The sequence below is a fragment of the Acinonyx jubatus genome, chromosome C2 (assembly GCF_027475565.1).
Source record: "Acinonyx jubatus isolate Ajub_Pintada_27869175 chromosome C2, VMU_Ajub_asm_v1.0, whole genome shotgun sequence".
NCBI lineage: Eukaryota > Metazoa > Chordata > Mammalia > Carnivora > Felidae > Acinonyx > Acinonyx jubatus.
The window spans coordinates 75,750,203-75,769,083 of NC_069384.1; the positions used below are offsets into that span (position 1 = coordinate 75,750,203).

Sequence of the window (18,881 nt, forward strand, 5' to 3'; positions counted from 1 at the left end):
TTAGCTTTATACCTAGATATAAAGTTTAAGAGCATTATCCAATTTTGCCTTTAAATTTCCATATATTTCAGTTGCTCTTTACTCACAAATGAAATATGTTTTCACTTATTTTTCCTTTGAATCACTCCAATATTTGCAAATCAGGACAGAAACATCTATGACCATAACTGCTCTCAAAGTAGTCACAATTTAATAGTGGAGGCAGACACAAAACACGTAACTGCAATGAAATGAAGAATGGATTTGGAGTGATGATAGATATCTAAGCAGTCTTATGAAAGTCCAAAGGAGGTAAAAACAAAACAAAACAAAACAAAACAAAACAACAAAACAAAACAAACAAAAAACCAAAATCTATGTCTGAAAGCAAAAGAGAGAGACAGACCCAAAAGACTGAATAGAGCTGGTGGCATTTGATCGGATACTTAAGGAATGAACAGGTAAAATGGCAGTGGAATGAAGGAGTCCAGGTAGATAGAAATTTGTCAGCAAACTCTGAAGTGAGGAAGTGCCAGGTGTGTTCAGGGATTGAAAACTTACTGTGACTGGTGCCCAGACATATAGTGGAAATGAGCCTGTGAAAGAAAAACAAGGCTGAGTATCAAACTAAGTAGTTGAGACTTTATTTAGGGAATTTATTAAGGCAATGGGTTAGTGAAAAGATGGGCCATTGCCCTTCTTTCACATCATCTCATGCTGCTATTTGTGCACAGGGAACGGAGTCAATTTTAGAGCTAATGCATCTAAAGTTCTCCTGACAGAAGTAAGTGTCAAGGCCAGAGGTCATTAGCACATCTTTGGAGCCATAAAACTGGAATTGTGGATGTACTGAAAGACTTCGACTTAAAAAGAAAACCATTACAATTAAAGCAAGTATTAAAGAGTGTAATTGACGGGACATTTGCCAACTTTGAATTAATTAGATTTAGCTTTAATCTTTAGAAGTGCTGGTTGCAGCAAAATGAAACCATCCTTCTTTAGTGCAGTAAGACATTAATGTTCCCATTATGATTCATTTCCAATTTGAGCTCTTCCCAACTCAAATCTATTTGGTTGGTTAAAAATGAAGTGATGGTTGCAAATAACATGGGCTATCAGGGAGACCTGCGGTGGGGAGGGGGGAAGGAGGGGTAGGGGGGCTCTAATTTGGTCAAATGAAAGGCATTGTTCCCATTTGATTGTTATGAAAATTGAACCAACAGGTTCAATTGCCAATTTTCGCTCTATGCTTGTGCCTGTGTCTGAAGTGCTTGGGCATGCATAGGAATGCCTGCTTTTAGTGAAATGGGCAGGTATGAGATATATCGATTGGGTTCTTCCTGTCATTGACTGAGTAGCAAACCTGTCACTTCTCCAAGTAGTGAATCATGTCGACAGAATGCATTACATTTTATAAGTTTTTTTCTTTGTCCAGATCATCTGTAGTTGAAGCACACTTGCCACCTTTTAAAAGTGATCTCTGCAGCATTCCAGAGCCACTGAAGTATTCATCTTGACCTGGATAGTCAGTTTCTCTGCTAGCACAAAGAAGATTTTTTAACATGAACAAGATCCTTTCAACCACTCTTTGCTTTGGACTCCTAACTTTGTTATCTGTAATGATATTTTTCGAATTGGTGCATGGACGGCCATATCTTACCCAAGGTATGTACACATGAATCTAAAATCCTACAGATGGGTAAATAATCCTTATCTTTCTGTTTGCATTGCCTTGATTTCTCTGCCATTATCAAAATAATATGTTAAGGCATTAGTATTATTAATCATCAAACATCTTTTCAGAAGTTGCTGTTTTAAATTACATGTAATCCGTGATGCTGTTCTTCTCAAGTAAATTAATTTTAACCAACATTGTACTAAATTTATTTTGACTACACCTAATTTTTTATCTAATCATGGGTCACCTTTTTTCTCACTTCTGTTCTATGACCAAAGATAGTGAATGTGTAAGTAGTAATACAATCAATTACCTAATATGTGCATATTTTATTTTATTTTTTAATATGTGCATATTTTAAAGTGTATCTGGGGAAAGCAAAATAATATTTTTAACCTATGAGATTATTAGTAAGTTACTAATGAAAGGAGAATGACTTAGATAAAAACACATTAGGATGGAAATTTGTGTTTGCAGAGATTTGGAAATAATAATGCATGGGGAAATCTACATAGTATTTTCAGGAAGACGATGCTAAATCCACATTATGCATTGACTGTATTTATCAGATTTCTAACATAGAGTACTTACATTAAATGAAATAATTTAATCTATGACATCTAAAATTTGTACCATGAGAAAGTTGGAGAAAATAAATTTTTGCTCTTGTAATATTGTAACTTGTATTGATCTTTCTTTAAAATTTTCAATGCATTTTGTACTGGAAATAGCTCTTCATCTGAGAATCAGTAGGGCTAAATGTAATGTTGATTTATTAGGCAAACAACCTCCTTGAAACTTTTATATATTTCTTTATGTTTGGAAAATAGTAATTTAAAATAGTGCTCTCTAATTTTCCTTCCAGCTTGAAATTTTGAGGTTATCTATCGTCTAACTGAACTCCTTGCTGGGAAGGAAAGAGCCTTTAACTTTGTCTTACATAGGGGAACCAAAACAGGATAGAATACATTTTATTTACATGATACTTGGTTGAGAAGAGGGATCAAGTTTCTCCCTTTGGGATCAAATTCAATTTTACTAGACCATGTTGCTTCCAATGTGGTTTTAAAAGTCAATGAGAGAGCAGTTCTTTTGGCAGTGAAAATAAAATTGCATAAATCCTTGTTATTTATTTATTGGGATTTTCCCATGAAAAATAAGTTGTCTTAGAGACCTAGATATAAGGTTGGGAATCAAAAGAGTCTGGATTTTATCCATAGCTCACATTTAGTCTTTGGCCAATCAAAATCATTGCACATGATAGGCATCCTTTGTTCTTCCTGTGAAATGATGGTATTTTCAATGTTCTTAACACAATGTAAATGAGGAAAAATGAGACCATTCACTGAGGACTTTGCAAAATTAGGATGTTGGTGGTAAATGTAACTTCTGATTTCATGTGGATGTGGAATACAGAAAAATCAAACTCTAAAGTATTTTGCTAAGTTAAAGTTAAATAACACCTCTGACCCCAGAATACCACACAGTGATATGCATATATCACTGGCAGCATATTGGAAAGGTTTTTCTCTCTGGTACTCCCTTGGATTTATTTTACTGTACATAAACAGAGAAGATTACGTTACTAGTAGGGTTATTTTCTGATCTAAATTGTCTATGATTAGAGTCTCTCTCCATATACACGTATTTCAAAGCAGCCAAAGGTTTGACTTATGTCCTTGAACACATTGTTCAAATAAGCATTTTTGGGGGTTACCATCCCGCTCTTTCTGTGTTAGACAATGTCCAAGACAAATGACACAATCTGCCAGCTGTCATTTGGTTGGAGCTATAGAAATGCGTGGTTCAATGGATAAACCTGACATGGGGCAAACTGCCTACCACAAAATGATGAAGAGTGAATATCAAGACCAAGAATACTGGAAAATTTATTAATTGTTTTGTATTTTATCATTTTGGGGATTTCCAGATTTCTTTCTGGTAAAATTTCTTGTCTATATGTAGTGAGAAGCTTCAAATTTGAGTGAAAAGTGAGGAGACAATGAAACCTTTAAGATTCAGTATCTTTAAAGGGTGCCTGGGTGGCTCAGTCATTGAAGCACCCAACTTTGGGTCAGGCCTTCATCTCATGGTTCATGAGTTCCAGCCCCTCATTGGGCTCTGTGCTGACAGCTCTGAGCCTGGAGCCATTTTTGGATTCTGTGTCTCCCTCTCTCTTTGCCGTTCCCTCGCTCATACTCTCTCTCTGTCTCTCAAAAATGAATAAATATTTAAAAAAATTTTAAAAAATTCAGTATCTTAAGTAGCAATGAACCAGTATTATCTGTGTATTTGCAAAAGCCTTCACTCTGTCGTGTCTGGATAACTTTGTCATCCTTTGTGCTAAGGGTTCACCTACACTCAGGTATTTTTTATTCAAGCATTTCCCTTGTCATACTAACTTTTAGTTCAAAGACAAAAGCATATTAAAAGTATGTGTAATTGTTTTCTTTTAAAGCTGTATCTGTTTTAAAACTAAAAATGAAAAAAAGAAAAAATACTTTTTTTCAATTATATTTCTAAGACAATATCTTAACTTTAGAAATATAAAAAATATTTTTAAAAAATTTCTTGAAAAAACTTTTTCTTCGGGGATTCCTGTAAACCATGGTTGTCTTTAAAGGTACTGACAAGAATTTCTGAGGAGAGTTATGCAAGTGTAACCACTGGAAACAAAAGTAGTAAAGAGAGGCAAATTGATTCAATTTCTTTTGTGAAAAATGTCCCACTTAAATATGCAGAAGTGGATTAGTAATTAAGTTCCTAAAAGCTTCAGCTCTACACTTTCCTTGTGACCTCCTCCTGGTCTTATACATTCTCTAAGTTTAAGGCAATGAATTGGTTTCTCTTATCACAGTTCTAAAATAAGTAGTCATTGTCATCTGGCTATAATATGTACCCTATTTCTTTTTCTAAGAAAAATATTTTAAAGATTGTAGATTGTAATGTAACATTTTGATGAACAACTCTAATAACAATGACGTTATTGCATGGTCACATCTTAAACTAAACTATCTCTGAGAGTCTTCATATAATTGATGTTGAGCAAATTTCCATTGATACTGTATTATGTTTTAATTAATCAGTAGAAAAAATGTTACAGATAATTTCTATGTTTATGAAGTAAAGGAAATTGAAGAGTTGAGCATCCATAAACTATGTTTGGTCAATGTAGAAATGATGCTGTCACCTGTCCCATGTCATCCATTTGCTTCCTCATCAAGTCTCTCTCATTCGTTTTATTAACCTCTTAATTGTTTGAGTTAATCAATTAACATTTGTAGACACAAGAAAGACAGATGATTAAACAGAATAATACAGTTAAATTACGGGCCATTTCTGTAGCTAAAACCACAATATTCTCACTTCTAAACTTCAGACTCAATGAATCTAGCTTCTGTTCAAGCTGTCAGAATGAGGAGCTAGCAAGTGGGGAGCATGATCCCACAGAAGTTCTGGACAAAAGTTTGGCTTTTCAAGCCACACCACAAAAGTTCATTTTGTTTGTAATATACTAGTTGTTACTTCAATTGCATTGCTTGTTGATAGATATCTTGTTGAGTCTTCATGTCTTATACCTTGAGTAAAGGTTATTATCCTGATTTCTACTTCAGAATAAAAATATTTACAAAAAATTGGGTGATATTTTGCTTTTAAGGTGTTGAAAGAGTTGAGCATCTGATCAATGAATGGGCTGGGAGGTAAATTGGCAAAATGGAAAGATGTCAATATGGAGAAAGGAGACTTCATATCACCTTTTCCATAAGATTTCCTTGAATGGTTTAAAGGCAATCTCCAGAACACAAAATGGCTCATATTTAAATGTGCATAGCACATAGAATCTTAAAATCAAATATTGTTTATTTTTTTCTTTAAAAAATTTTTGGGGTACCTGGGTGGCTCAGTTGGTTAAGGATCCAACTCGTGATCTAGCTCAGGTCATGATCTCACAGTTTGTGAGTTCAAGCCCCCATCAGGCTCTGCACTGACAGCATGGAGCCTGCTTGGGATTCTCTTTCTGTCTCTCTCTGCCCCTCCCCTGCCCTCTCTTTCTTCCTCTTTCTCTCAAAATAAATAAATAAACTTAAAAAAATAACTTTTATATTTTTCATACACAAGAGTAGAAAATTTCAACAACACAGATACAAAATAAGAAATTTACCTGCGATTCTACTACCCAAATTTACCTACTACCCAAATTTAGCAGGTAAATTTTAGGGTGTCACCTTTCAGACATACTGTCTCTCCTCTTCTCTCTCCCTCTCTCATAATCTCTCTTTGCTCCTATACATTCAATGATTTTTGAAACAGCCCCTCTTTTTGGGTTACACACCTTTGTCCATAGCACTTTTTTTGGTGAATATATGCATTGATAGCTATAAAATGTATTTAATTAAAAGTGCTTTTGGTGACACAGATCGAAAATGGAGGCTTCATTACATTGGGATGATTATTACAGGAAATGAATTGTTTCCAGATAAAGAAGATGCAAACCACGAAGAACTATTGCTGGCTCTACTGAATAAAAATTTTGATTTCCAAAGACCTTCTAGCATTGGTAAGTTAGGAATTTATTCTGTCTTCTGACCTGCTCTTTCTCAATGTTAATTTGTAGTAAAGTAATAACTACTCCTTTTCATGCTGCACTGACAGCTTAAGTGTGTCTTATTATTTCATATTCATGATAAAGTAATGGCATTATTAAAAAATATTAAAATCCTATTTTCTTCAATTAGAGGGTCCTAATGGGATCAGTAACCATCTATTTACAAAATAGTTATCTTTAGTCATATTCTCATCTCTGCAACTTCTCACTCATACAGTTAATATTTTCTTTTACTAAATGCTTCAAATCTGTTCCCAGGTTTTCATTAGAAATTTCACAAATTAACTGCATTTTAATGGCAGTTAAGTTAGCACATTTGCAATGAAATTCTCTCCATGTGGGAAACAATTGGAGTAGAGACCACTGGGAAATTTAGGCACACCGACTGACATTTTTTTCTTTGAAGATCAGCAGAATCTAATTTACAATTATGCATTAGAGTTTTCTCCAAGAAATGACAAATACTGTCAGAAACTTAGCAAGTCTAGCCTAAGAGAAAATGTGAGAATATGTCAATGTGTTACACTCTCCAAAAACATCTGATCCTCTAAAAAAAAAATGTAGTCATGGGACAATGTGCTGACTATAACAACATCTTAATGAATACTTTAAAAATACAGGGTTTTAAAATTAGAAATAAGATATTCTTATTGAAGAAAATGTATGAAATTATAAAAAAGAAAAATTCATACTCAAACTGTAAAACCCAGAGAGAGCTAATATCAATATTCTGGGAATTTCTTTCATGAATGAATTGTATAGATGTTTGTGTCCCACTTTTTTCACTTACTATTGTTTCATAAAATTTCCTCATGTTAGTAGAATAATTTACTTCTAAATAATAGTCCTTGGTAGAACTATGGTCTGTTTTAGAAAGCTTTGTGCTTATTACAAGAAATCAGGTATTTTCTCATGACATAACTGGTTGCAATTCAATATGTCAGGCATTGAGAAAATATTTGGGTCTTATATTAGGGATGGTGGGTGGTCTCAAATCTTATGGAAAAGACCTTTGCCTTCCACATAAGATCCCGAATGTGTGAATTGGGATGAATCTATTATTGGCCATGAAAGTTTTCATGTAACGAATGTGTCTTGCAGATACAGAACTAACTGGCAAATTGGAAGAACTTAACCAGGTGAGAGTGTGAAATACTTATATTTCAATTTTAATAATAATTAGAAGGCATTTATCTTTGGGCACAGTTTGAAAAATTATTGGTATGATACCATAAATTTTTTTTATTCCTGCTAGAGAAAAAGTAAAGTAATTCATTAGAAAAAAAAATAGTCAAATTCCACTTGGGGAAAAAAAAACAAAACAAGAAAGAAAAGAAAACCAAAACAAAACTAAAGCTGAAATGATCTTGAGATAAAATCTGGATTCTCGTCCCAGCTCTCCAATTGTTATGAGACCAGAAAGAAATTAAAATTCTCTGGATCTAAATCTCCTCATCTATAAAATAGGAGGCTATACCTAGATTGGTGATTTTCAAAATTTATTATTATTTTTAAAAGTGGAAATATTTTTTCCCAAATAAATTGGATACGGTCTCATATCCAATTCATTCGGTTGCATACGAAGGTGGAGCTGTTCTGTTTAAAGCACCTGGTTGGGGTCACCTCTTTGAACCCGCTCTTAGCCTCCTGAGAGGGAGACCCTTAGCAGCCTTTTCCCCAACTCCTTGACATGCTGTAAAGAAAATGTGAAAATCACCAGATTCGATGATTTCAAAACTTTTCACAAACATGAATGCAAATCCATTATTATGCAAACCATGTGGCTCTTTGGGAGAGAGAATTGTGTCCCATCATTCTAGGCGGGTCAGACATGGACACTCTCAGTAGCCAGGCTGAACTCTACTTTGGTCAGAGTTAGATCTTCAGGGTGTAGACAATCAGAAAGCTTGCTAAAAATGAACATGGGTTGAATTCTGGGTAAAAACCCTAAGGCCTCAAAATACTTCTCCCTTCCTGCTGGAAAGGAGAAATATTTCAGGAAATCCAAACATTTACATAACTCTGTGGAGCTCCTTGAAAAGCACTGCTCATTATAGGTGACATGAAATCGAGTCCAGGAACACAGGCTGTGTTTCCAGGCTCCCCATTAATTAACACCCAGAGTGGACTTCCTTAACCACAAACCTGTTTTTTCCTCATGTCCTGTTGAGTCATGTACCTTTCTCAGTCAGTCTCTAAATACTAGTTTCCTTGTACTTTTCCTGTTTCTTTTTGTTTACTTTCTTCATTACTTTTTCTCCTTTTCAATTCCTTGTTTCTCGTTTCTCCCTTTCGTCTGTTTTTCCTACTCTTTTCCCTGTTTTATTCAAATACTTTCTCTTCTTCAACAGAAAATAGCATCATTCTAATTAAAGATGAATAATTTTTATGTTTGATTTTTAACAGCTGGAAAATCTAAAAGAGCAGCTCGCAGAGGCCAAAGATTCGGAGATATCCTATGCTATAGGTGGTCTATCTTCTTCCCATCCCAATAAGCGAGGTAAATTTTCATTTCAAATTTTTAAAATTGACATTTGAAAGATGAGTTTTGCAATTATTACTAAGAAGAAAGAGAGTAACTTGATATTTCTTAATCCTATGGTGGTGCTGAAGATCAAGGCTCATATCTTTATTTTTTATTTTATTTATTTTTTAAACAAATTTAATGTTTATTTATTTTTGAGAGAGGGAGAGAGAGAAAGAGAGAACAGGAGTGGGGGAAGGGGCCGAGAGAGAGGGAGACACAGACTCTAAAGCAGGCTCCAGGTTCTGAGCTGTCAGGACAGAGTCCTACACAGAACTTGAACCCATGAACTGTAGATCATGACCTGAGCTGAAGTTGGGTTCTCAACTAACTGAGACACCCAGGCGCCCCTATTTTATTTTATTTTATTTTATTTTATTTTATTTTATTTATTTTATTTTTTAAGTTTATTTATTTTGAGAGAGGGAAAGCAAGAGTGGGGGAGGGGAAGAGAGAGAGGAGAGAGTGAGAATCCCAAATAGTCAAATTCCACTTGGGAAAAAAAAAAAAAAAAGAAAAGAAAACCAAACCAAAACTAAAGCTGAAATGATCTTGAGATAAAATCTGGATTCTCAGCACTAGCAGTGCAGAGCCTGATATGGGTGGGGCTCAAACTCACAGACAATAAGATCATGACCTAAGCCGAAGTCAGACACTTCTTCTACTGAGCCACCCAGGCACCTCCGAGGCACATATTTTTAAAAAAGATTCCAGTGAAAACGTTCCCATATGAATGTATCTGAGTTCTGTGGTGTTTATAGCAGTGTGTCGCAAGGTCATAGGTTCTAGGTTTAAGTAAAATAGTCCCTTATTGTTTAAAATTGTGACTTACCTTTGCTGTTTTGCTTAAACACTGGAGATAGGAGAATCACAAAAGGGAACAATCAAGTTTCAAGTTAATCCAGAATTTTAGAACATCTTTATTAAAGTCATTGCTCTAACATTTGGTTCAAGGCTTGATTCATAACATATAATTTTAGGAGGATTTGTCTTTTGGATCCCTCTTACTATTTATAATATTTCTTGGGAAATTCTTGTTTCTTGCTGAATTAGTTCTTATATTTGAAAAACTTGTATGTATGTTTTTCCATTCATAGAGCGATGTGAGCCTTCCTAAATCTTGTTTTATTTACACTTGTCTCTCTTCCCAGATTTGTCTTTAACTTGTACATAAACCTATGTCACAATTGCTACTAAGGGGGAAAAGGAGACACTGGTATTATTTAAACACTTAGCATATTATATTTTATATTTTCGTATCTCAAAATATTGTGGTTAATACATAAGCACTAGAGCTACACTGCCTGGGTTCAAGTTAATATTGACATTTTCTACCTGCTTGAACTTGTACAATTATCTAACTTCCTGTGCCTTATTTTCTTTGCCCCAAATGCAAATTATAATCCTAAGTATCTTTATGAGATTGTTGGGAGGACTTGCTGAGTAATATATGAAAGGAATTTAGAATAATGCCTAGCAAATAGTAAGTACTATGTAAACTTAACTTGTTTTTTATGGTTTTGATCAATGCTATAATTATTATTTTATTCTCTTCATAAACATCAGGTAGCTATTACTATGCCTATTTTATAGATGAGGAAATTACATCTCAGAGGGATTAAATTATATGCTGAAAATAACCCCCCTGCTAAGTGACTCAGCCAGTGAACCTGAAGGAGATGGTAGTAGAACCTTCCGGAGTTTTAAGGACTTTGGCTTTTACTAGGTATCATGTGGGACATCACTGGAAAGTTTGAGCTCAAGAGTGATACGAGATAATTTTTAGTACAACCACTCTTGATGCTTTGTGGAGAACACACTGCAAAAGATGGGCAAAGGTAGAAGCAGAGAAAACTTTAACAAAAATAATTTAGTGGTAGCAGCTTGGATTCGGTTTGGCAATAGTGAATTGATAAGGAGGGGTCTTATTCTTTGGCTATATTTTCAACAAAGAAGCCAACAAAATTTCTTGTAGGATTACACGTAGGTTGTATTAAACAATGACGGAAGGTGTCAAGAGTGTCTCCAAAGATTTTGTTCCAAGCAACTAGGAAAAAGAGGGCAAATTCTACTTATTGAACCAGAGATAGCTGGAAGAGGAGAAAGTTTGGTAGTTTAGAGGGTTGAAATACAGATTTGTTGGGCCTTCTCATAATTAGCGTAGCTTAGGCTATGATGTGTTACCAGTTTTAATCCAAATCTCAGAGGACTACCATATAATAAAGTCCAATATATGTAGTATAACCCTCTTTGATTTTCTGACTATTTCATTTGAAAGGTTGTTATAGCTTGACTGCCTCTCATATTGCCAAGACATAGGAAAGGACTAGAGGACACATCCCAGGTCTAAACTGCCCCAGTTCAGAACTTGGTTCAGTGAGAAGTGTCACTTCTGAAGTCCACTGGCTAGAATTAGTCATGTGGGCTGCCACCAAAATACTGGCAAGATAGGCTGATAAATTTTAGGAAGTACATATAATACCTGGGGACCACTGCCTCTACTACAGTCAGTCCTTTCATCTCTTCTTAACCACATAGACTATACTTATCCCATTCCCATTAGAGACAATCCCAGATCTCTTTCACTGACTGAACCCAGAACAAAGAACAGGCTTTCCAGGAGAAACTTACTAGTCTTCATTAGATATAGTGTGGCTTCTTCCTCTTCATTCACAGACCTGTTGGCTAAAAGGACAATTCCAATAATTGGCAGAGGAACAGGGACAGGATAACCACAATCAGAAATCCATCCATAAAGGAAACAAACAAGAGATACACAGAATGCTACCCTCCAGGAATTCTGAAACCCCACTGGGCAAATATTATAAAGGTCTTCTACCCTGGGGATGGAAAAACGTGTCTTGATTTGAGCCTTTAGTATCTAGGAGGAGTCATTTGCCTATTGTAACATTTCTGGTGTCTACACTATCTGAGATTTTTGCTTTTTCATTTTCATCCCTGGATACATCTTATGTGTTCCTTGGGGAATATTCTCTTCTCTGGGATGGTACAGTTTTCTTGGGTCTCATCCCACTCTTGCAAAGTTGGAGGTCTGAGGTTTATTTTGTCTTAAAATATCAAAGATATTTTTATTTTAGGGTTTATGATGTCCTTTCAAAAATTTAGAAAGCTTCTCATCTGCTTGCTACATGCAAATGCTTTTGAAGAAACAATTTTAATTATTCTGCCTTCTCACCCCCAATTTAGTAGCAGTTGTCTTGAAAGTAGGTGGAACATGGGCACCTGGGTGGCTCAGTCAGTTAAGCATCCGACTTTGGCTCAGGTCATGATCTCATGGTTCGTGGGTTCAAGCCTCGTGCAGGCTCTGTGCTGACAGCTCAGAGCCTAGAGGCTGCTTCGGATTCTGTGTCTCCCTTTCTCTCTGCCTTCGCCCACTCCTGGTCTGTCTTTCTCTCTCTCAAAAATAAATAAACATTAAAATAAAAAAAAAAAAAGCAAGTATCTGGAACATGCCTTAAAGACTAAGCACTCACTCTGACTTCTTTATTCAAATTGTTATTTATGGAGTCTCTGTCACTTGGAGTAATTTTAAATCTCATTTTATAGTGTTTTGGATCTAGAGGAAGTTAACCCTTTCAACATTTTGAGAGCTTGTATTTCTGAACTTTTTATTCCCTTTGTATTTGCTGTCACATTGCATTTGGGGATGAATTAGGTAAACTACACTAGCAAAGTAACCTTACTATCTCAGTGATGTAACTTGCTTTAATATTTATTTTTTATTTACATGAAGCCTTGTGTATATTGGTCACTTTACTCTGTATCCACACTATGTGTCCCCGTAGTGGGACAGGAAAGAAATGGAGGTAAACACATTCTTATCTGCCAAAATTAGACTCATGATCTTAACCTAACTTACTGGGGTCAGGGAAGCACCTTGGAAATGTAAAAAAAGCACAAGGAATATTTGGACAGTCACATCCCTACCACAGATGTTTTGGGCTTATGCTATGCATAGCAATATCATCCCAGTATAGCAGGCCTTCTTATATACATTTTTGGGTTTCAGTTACTTGTGGTCAACCATAGTCCAGAAGCAAATGATCTTCCTTCTGACATACCATGAGAAAGTCAATAGTACCTTCATGCTACATCACAGGGCCTACGTCATTCACCTCATTTCGTGTCCTCATATAGGCATTTTATCATCTTACATCATCATCATAAGAAGGGTGATTATAGTATAATAAGACATTGTGAAGAAGCCACATTCACATAACTTGTATTGTAGTGTATGGTTATAATTGTTCTAGTTTATTATTTATTGTTGTTAATTTCTTTCTGTGCCTAATTTATAAACTAAACTTTATCATCAGTATGTATGTATAGGATAAACATGTATTTTTTTTTATTTTTTATTTATTTAAAAAAAATTTTTTTTAACATTTATTTATTTTTGAGACAGAGAGAGACAGAGCATGAATGGGGGAGGGTCAGAGAGAGGGAGACACAGAATCTGAAACAGGCTTCAGGCTCTGAGCTGTCAGCACAGAGCCTGACGCGGGGCTCGAACTCACGGACCGCAAGATCATGACCTGAGCGGAAGTCGGCCGCTTAACCAACTGAGCCACCCAGGTGCCCCAGGATAAACATGGATTTATAGCATTCAGAACTATCTGCATTTTCAGGCATCCACTGATGGTCTTGGAACACATCCCACACAGATAAGGGGGGACTTCCTGAAGTGATCTGAGTAGACCATTGAATATATAAATTTGAGGTTTAGGGAAACAGCTCATATTGGAGTTATTCATTTGACAGTTATCAACATATCAATATTGCTTGGCATTGTGATGAAACCATCTAAGGAATGACTCTAGATATTAAAGAGAAGACAGCCAGGCCTGAAGCCTAAGTGATTCCAAGGTTAGAGATGGGGCAGATGAGAGAATCAGCAAAGGAGGCTGGGTAGGAGCAGCTACCAAGGAAGGAAGTGACAAAGAATGTCCCACTCCTTCCAGGAAGAAGTAGTGAAACTATATTTGAAGTTGGATAACTCCAAATTTTCTTCTGAACAGCAATAGAAAGATTATTAATGGCTTGACCAAGAATTGTTTGGTGGACTTTTGTTGAAGGAGAAAATGATAAAACAATATTTTTATCATTTGTCAGGAAACACTGACAATACACATCACTTTTGAAAAATTTTGTTTTAAAGGGTAGAAAAATTGGGGTATTAGCTAGAACATTTTGGGGGAGTGTCAAAGAAACTTTTTATTTGTATTTATGCAAGTAGATATTAAAACATATTTGTATGTAGTAGGAACAAAGTAAAACATATGAATTAGATGCACCTAATTAGATGAATTAGGTGACAAAAACAACCCACATTATACTTAAAGTGTGGTTCTATTGCAAAAGTATGAATAACATTACATGAAAGTAAAATGGACCTAGAGATCCAGCTAATGCAATAGTAACTTATGCTTACTGGGAAATATTATAGTTTGGTTTAATAATTTATTTTATAGTTGATAGACACCTGCTAACTTCATTCAGAATTTGTGATAAAATATGATAAAATACAACATCTTTCCATTTATAAAAATCCTTAACAGATTGCGTATAGAAGGAACATACTTCAACCCAATAAAGGCCATATATAACAAGCCCACAGGTAATATCATATTCAATGGAGAAAAATTGAAAGAGATTTCTCTGAAATTGGGAACATCACTTCTATTAAATATAGTGCTAGAATTCCTAGCTATGCAATTAGGAAAGACAAAGAAATAAAAGGCATCCAAATAAGGAAGGAAGATGTAAAACTCACTTTTTGCTGATGATATAATCTTATATATACAGAATCTCAAAGAGTTAGTAAAAAAGTGTTGAAATTAGTTGGTGATTTCAGTAAGTGGCAGATTAAAAAATCAGTTTACAGAAATCAGTGGCATTCCTTTATACTAATGATGAAGCATAAGAAGAAAAAACTATCCGATCACAATAGCATAAAAAATAATAAAATACTTAGGAATAATTTTTTTATTGAATTGTATTTGATGTAAAATATTATGTTAGTTTCAGGTATACAGCATGGTGACACAATAGAAAGTGATCACCAGGATAAATCTAGCCACCATCTGTTACCATATAAAGTTTTTCAATATTATTAACTATATTCCCTATGTTGTACACTGAATTCCCATGTCTGATTTATTTTATATCTGGAAGCCTGTACCTTTTAATCCCCTTCCCCTATTTTACACCCTCTCCTCTGGCAACTGCCAGATTATTCTCTGTATCTAAGAGTCTGTTTCTGTTTTGTTTGTTCATTTATTTTTTAGATTCTACATATAAGTGAAAGACTACATATAGTCTTCGTCTTATTTTATTTAGCATAATACCCTCTGGGTCCACCCATGTTGTCACAAATGGCAAAATTTAATTTTTAAATGGATATTCCATTGTGTGTGTGCATGTGTGTGTGTGTGTGTGTGTGTGTGTGTGTGTGTAATCAATCTTCTTTATCCATTCATCTAATGATGGACACTTAGGTTGTTTCTATATCTTGGCTATTGTAGATAAAGCTGCAATGAACATAGGGACACATGTATCTTTTAAAATTACAGCTTTCATTTTCTGCAGCTAAATATCCAGAAGTAGAACTGCTGTATTATTTGGTAGTTTTGTATTTAATTTTTGAGGAACCTCTGTACTGTTTTCCATAGTGGCTGCACCATTTTGCCTTCCCACCCAAAATACATGCGGGTTCCCTTTTCTTCACATCTTTGCCCATTCTTGCTTGCTTGCTTGCTTTATTTATTTATTTATTTATTTATTTAATAGCCATTCTTACAGGTATGGCGTGATAGCTCATTGTGGTTTGATTTGCATTTATCTGATGATTTGTGATATTTAGCATCCTTTCGTGTGTCTGTTGGCCACTTGTATGTCTTTGGAGAAATGTTTACTCAGGTCTTTTACTCATTTACTTAGGAATAAATTTAACCAAGGAAGTGAAAAATCTGCACAATGAAAACTATAAGTCTTTTCTGAAAGAAATCAAAAAGAAGACACAAACAGATGGAAAGAAATGTGTGTTTATGGATTGGAACAATAAGTATTGTTAAACGGCTGTATTCTGCATAGCTATCTACAGATTCAGTGCAATGTCAAAATACTAATACACAGAAAACACTATTTCAAAGAAACCACACAAATTTATGTTTCACATAAATAAAAGAAATAATCTTAAAATTTATATGGTACCACAAAAGACCCCAAATAACCAAAGATATCTTGAGGATAAAAGAACAACACCTTATTTTAAACTAGATTTCAAAACCATAGTAGTAAAAACAGTATAGTACTGGCACAAAAATAGACATATAGACCAATAAAACAGAAAACCCAGGATTAAATGCTGGCATATAGAGTCAATTAATATTCAACACAGGGCCAAGAACACCCAGCAGGGAAAGGATAGTGTCCTCAACAAATGATGCTGGGAAAACTGGAGGAATACATGCAGAATTGAATACATGAAATTGGACCTTTATGTCACACCACAAACAGAAATTCACTTGAAATGGATGAAAGACTTACACATTAGACCAGATAACATAAAACACCTACAAGAAAATATAGGGTAGTAGCTTATCAATACTGGTCTTGGTAATGACTCTTCGGACATGACATCAAAAGCACAAGCAACAAAAGCAAAAACTAACAAGTGGGACCGCATCAAATTTAAAAAATTCTTCACAGCAAAAGAAACAACTAACAAAATAGAATAAAATTTTTGCAAAGCAAATGTTGGACAAGAGGTTAATATAAAAAAAAACCCATAAAAGATAGCACTTAATAACAACAAAACCCCCAAACCCTCTTTGTTTCTCAAAGAGGACATCAAAATAGCCAATGGGCACACAAAAGATGCTCAGCTTCACTAATTAGCAGGAAAATGCAAATCAAAACCACAATGAAATATCACCTTACACTTGTTAGAATGGCTATCATTAAGATGACAAGAGACAGCAAGTGCTGGTGAGGATGTGGTGGAAGGGAACTCATACACTGTTGGTAGGAATGTAAATTAGTGCAACCACTATGGCAAACAATATGGAAATTCCTCAAAAAATTAAAAACAGATTTACCGCATGATCCAGCAATTCAACTTCTGGGTGTATTACAACAGATGAGTGGATAAAAAAGAAAATGAGGTACATATACACAATGGAATATTATTCAGCCACGAGAAAGGAAGATATCCTGCCATTTATAATGACATGGGTGAACATTGAGCACATTTTGCTAAGCAAATAAGTCAAAGAAAGACAGGTGTTGTATGATATCACTCATATGTAGAATCTAAAGTCAAACCTGTGGAAGAAAGTAGCAAGTAAAATAGTGGCAACCAGGAGATTACAGAGGGAAAGGGATTGGTTACGGTTGATGGTGTTTAAGTATATAAACTTCTACCGTGTAGAAATAAACCACAGAAATCTAATACACAGTGTAATGAGTGTGGACGATAATATTGCACTATAATGATGTAATATGACAAATACTACTTCAATGGCAATCATATTTACAATATATAAATTTATCAAAGTAACACATTATACACCTTAAATTTAAAAACTGTACTGTGAAATTTATCAAATAAAAAAAGAGAAGAAAAAAACTCTCCTTAGCTTTCACTCCAATCTATTCACTTAGTTGCACTCCTAATAACTTGAGCTTTGTGGGTGCATAAACTGAAGTAGGATAGAAGCAGCACATTTGAAGAAACCTGGGGTTGGGAGATGAAAAATAAATATATAGCTGCCTAGCACATAATATCCTCCTAAAAATAGGGATTACAAGAGTGAACCGGACAGAGATCAAGAAACACCAGAATACCGGCTAGAGTTTTTCTTCACCTAGATGGTAAATGATGGATAAACACTAAGGAGTTTGGCTGCTCTACAGGGAATATCTTTTATGACACTTCCTTTAATTCGGGTCCAAAATTTTCCAACTATGCTCCATTGCATACTTCATCGAGCCACTCATGTGATGTGATTTTTGGATATATGTAGATTTATTTCCTGGAAGACTGATTCAGTGATATCTGAAGGGCTGGAAAGGGCAGTGATGATAACTTTCTGAAGCACACTATAAAAAGAAGATGAGAATGGAAAATAAACTTCTTTCATAGGATTTGAATGTAGTTTCGTTTAAAGGAGGATGTGACTCTTGTAGAAATGAAAAGTAGACTCAGTGCTATCATAACACTGTGTGTGTAGGTGGTAATGAGCTTGAGGATTACAGTTTACACAGTGAGAAGAGAGGGAGGGAAACTTGGAGAGTAGATATACTTAGCATTTATTTCAAAGAGTATCTTAACAGTACTGAGTTTTTTTAAAACATTTTTCATTGTGCTCCCATTAATAAATAGAGAATCAAAGATCCATCTTCTTGGGGTCATAATTTTAGAAACCACTTAGATGGAAGGAAATTAGAGAAATTTATAATGTGTTCTATGAAGCTACTACAAGCCTGATGATTGGGAACAGCCTACAGAACATTTAAAAGGACTCATTTGTGCATTTGAAGATTAAAAAACTGATAGAATTGGTTTGATTTTTCTGAAGCATATGAAGACTCGATGTGATAATTAAATTACTTAAATAACATTTGATGGTTTTCAAAGTGAGCCTTAAACTCTCTTCCTTCATTTCCCCCCAGCAAATAGAAACATATTTATCATACTTTTTGCTTATGTTACTTCCTCTTTGGGATTTCAGTTACCCCAAATATAAAACAAAGGGGCATATCTAATAGGATGACCTACTGTATTCTCTTTATAGTATTATATACATTATAATGTAGAACAGTGCTGTCCAATAGAACTTTCTGTGATGATGTAAGCGTTCTCTAATGCATTACCCATTATGGTAGTCACTAGATACAACTCATTACTGAGCACTAGAAATGTGGCTAGTGGGATGAAGAAGCTGAATTTTCTTTTCTTTTCTGTTTTGTTTTTTGTTTTGGTTTTCTAATTTTATTTAAGTCCAAGTTAGTTAACATAGTGTAATAATGGTTTCAGGAGTAGAATTTAGTGATTTATCACTAACATATAA

General features: G+C 34.8%; 1 protein-coding gene across 4 annotated transcripts in view; it reads left to right on the forward strand.

Annotated features, from left to right (window-relative positions):
• Positions 1–1,417: 1,417 nt before the first annotated feature.
• UTS2B (urotensin 2B) overlaps positions 1,418–18,881 on the forward strand; it is a 51,141-nt gene continuing 33,677 nt past the window's right edge. Inside the window, exons 1-4 of one of the 4 annotated variants that reach the window (XM_053221059.1) lie at positions 1,418–1,644; positions 6,135–6,215; positions 7,365–7,402; positions 8,670–8,763. In XM_053221059.1, coding sequence (XP_053077034.1) covers positions 1,542–1,644; positions 6,135–6,215; positions 7,365–7,402; positions 8,670–8,763 — 316 coding nt within the window. In that variant the 5' untranslated portion in view covers positions 1,418–1,541. Of the gene's footprint in view, positions 1,645–6,116; positions 6,216–7,364; positions 7,403–8,669; positions 8,764–18,881 lie in introns of all 4 variants that reach the window. The other 3 variants (XM_053221058.1, XM_053221060.1, XM_027060843.2) reach the window with 3 other exon arrangements.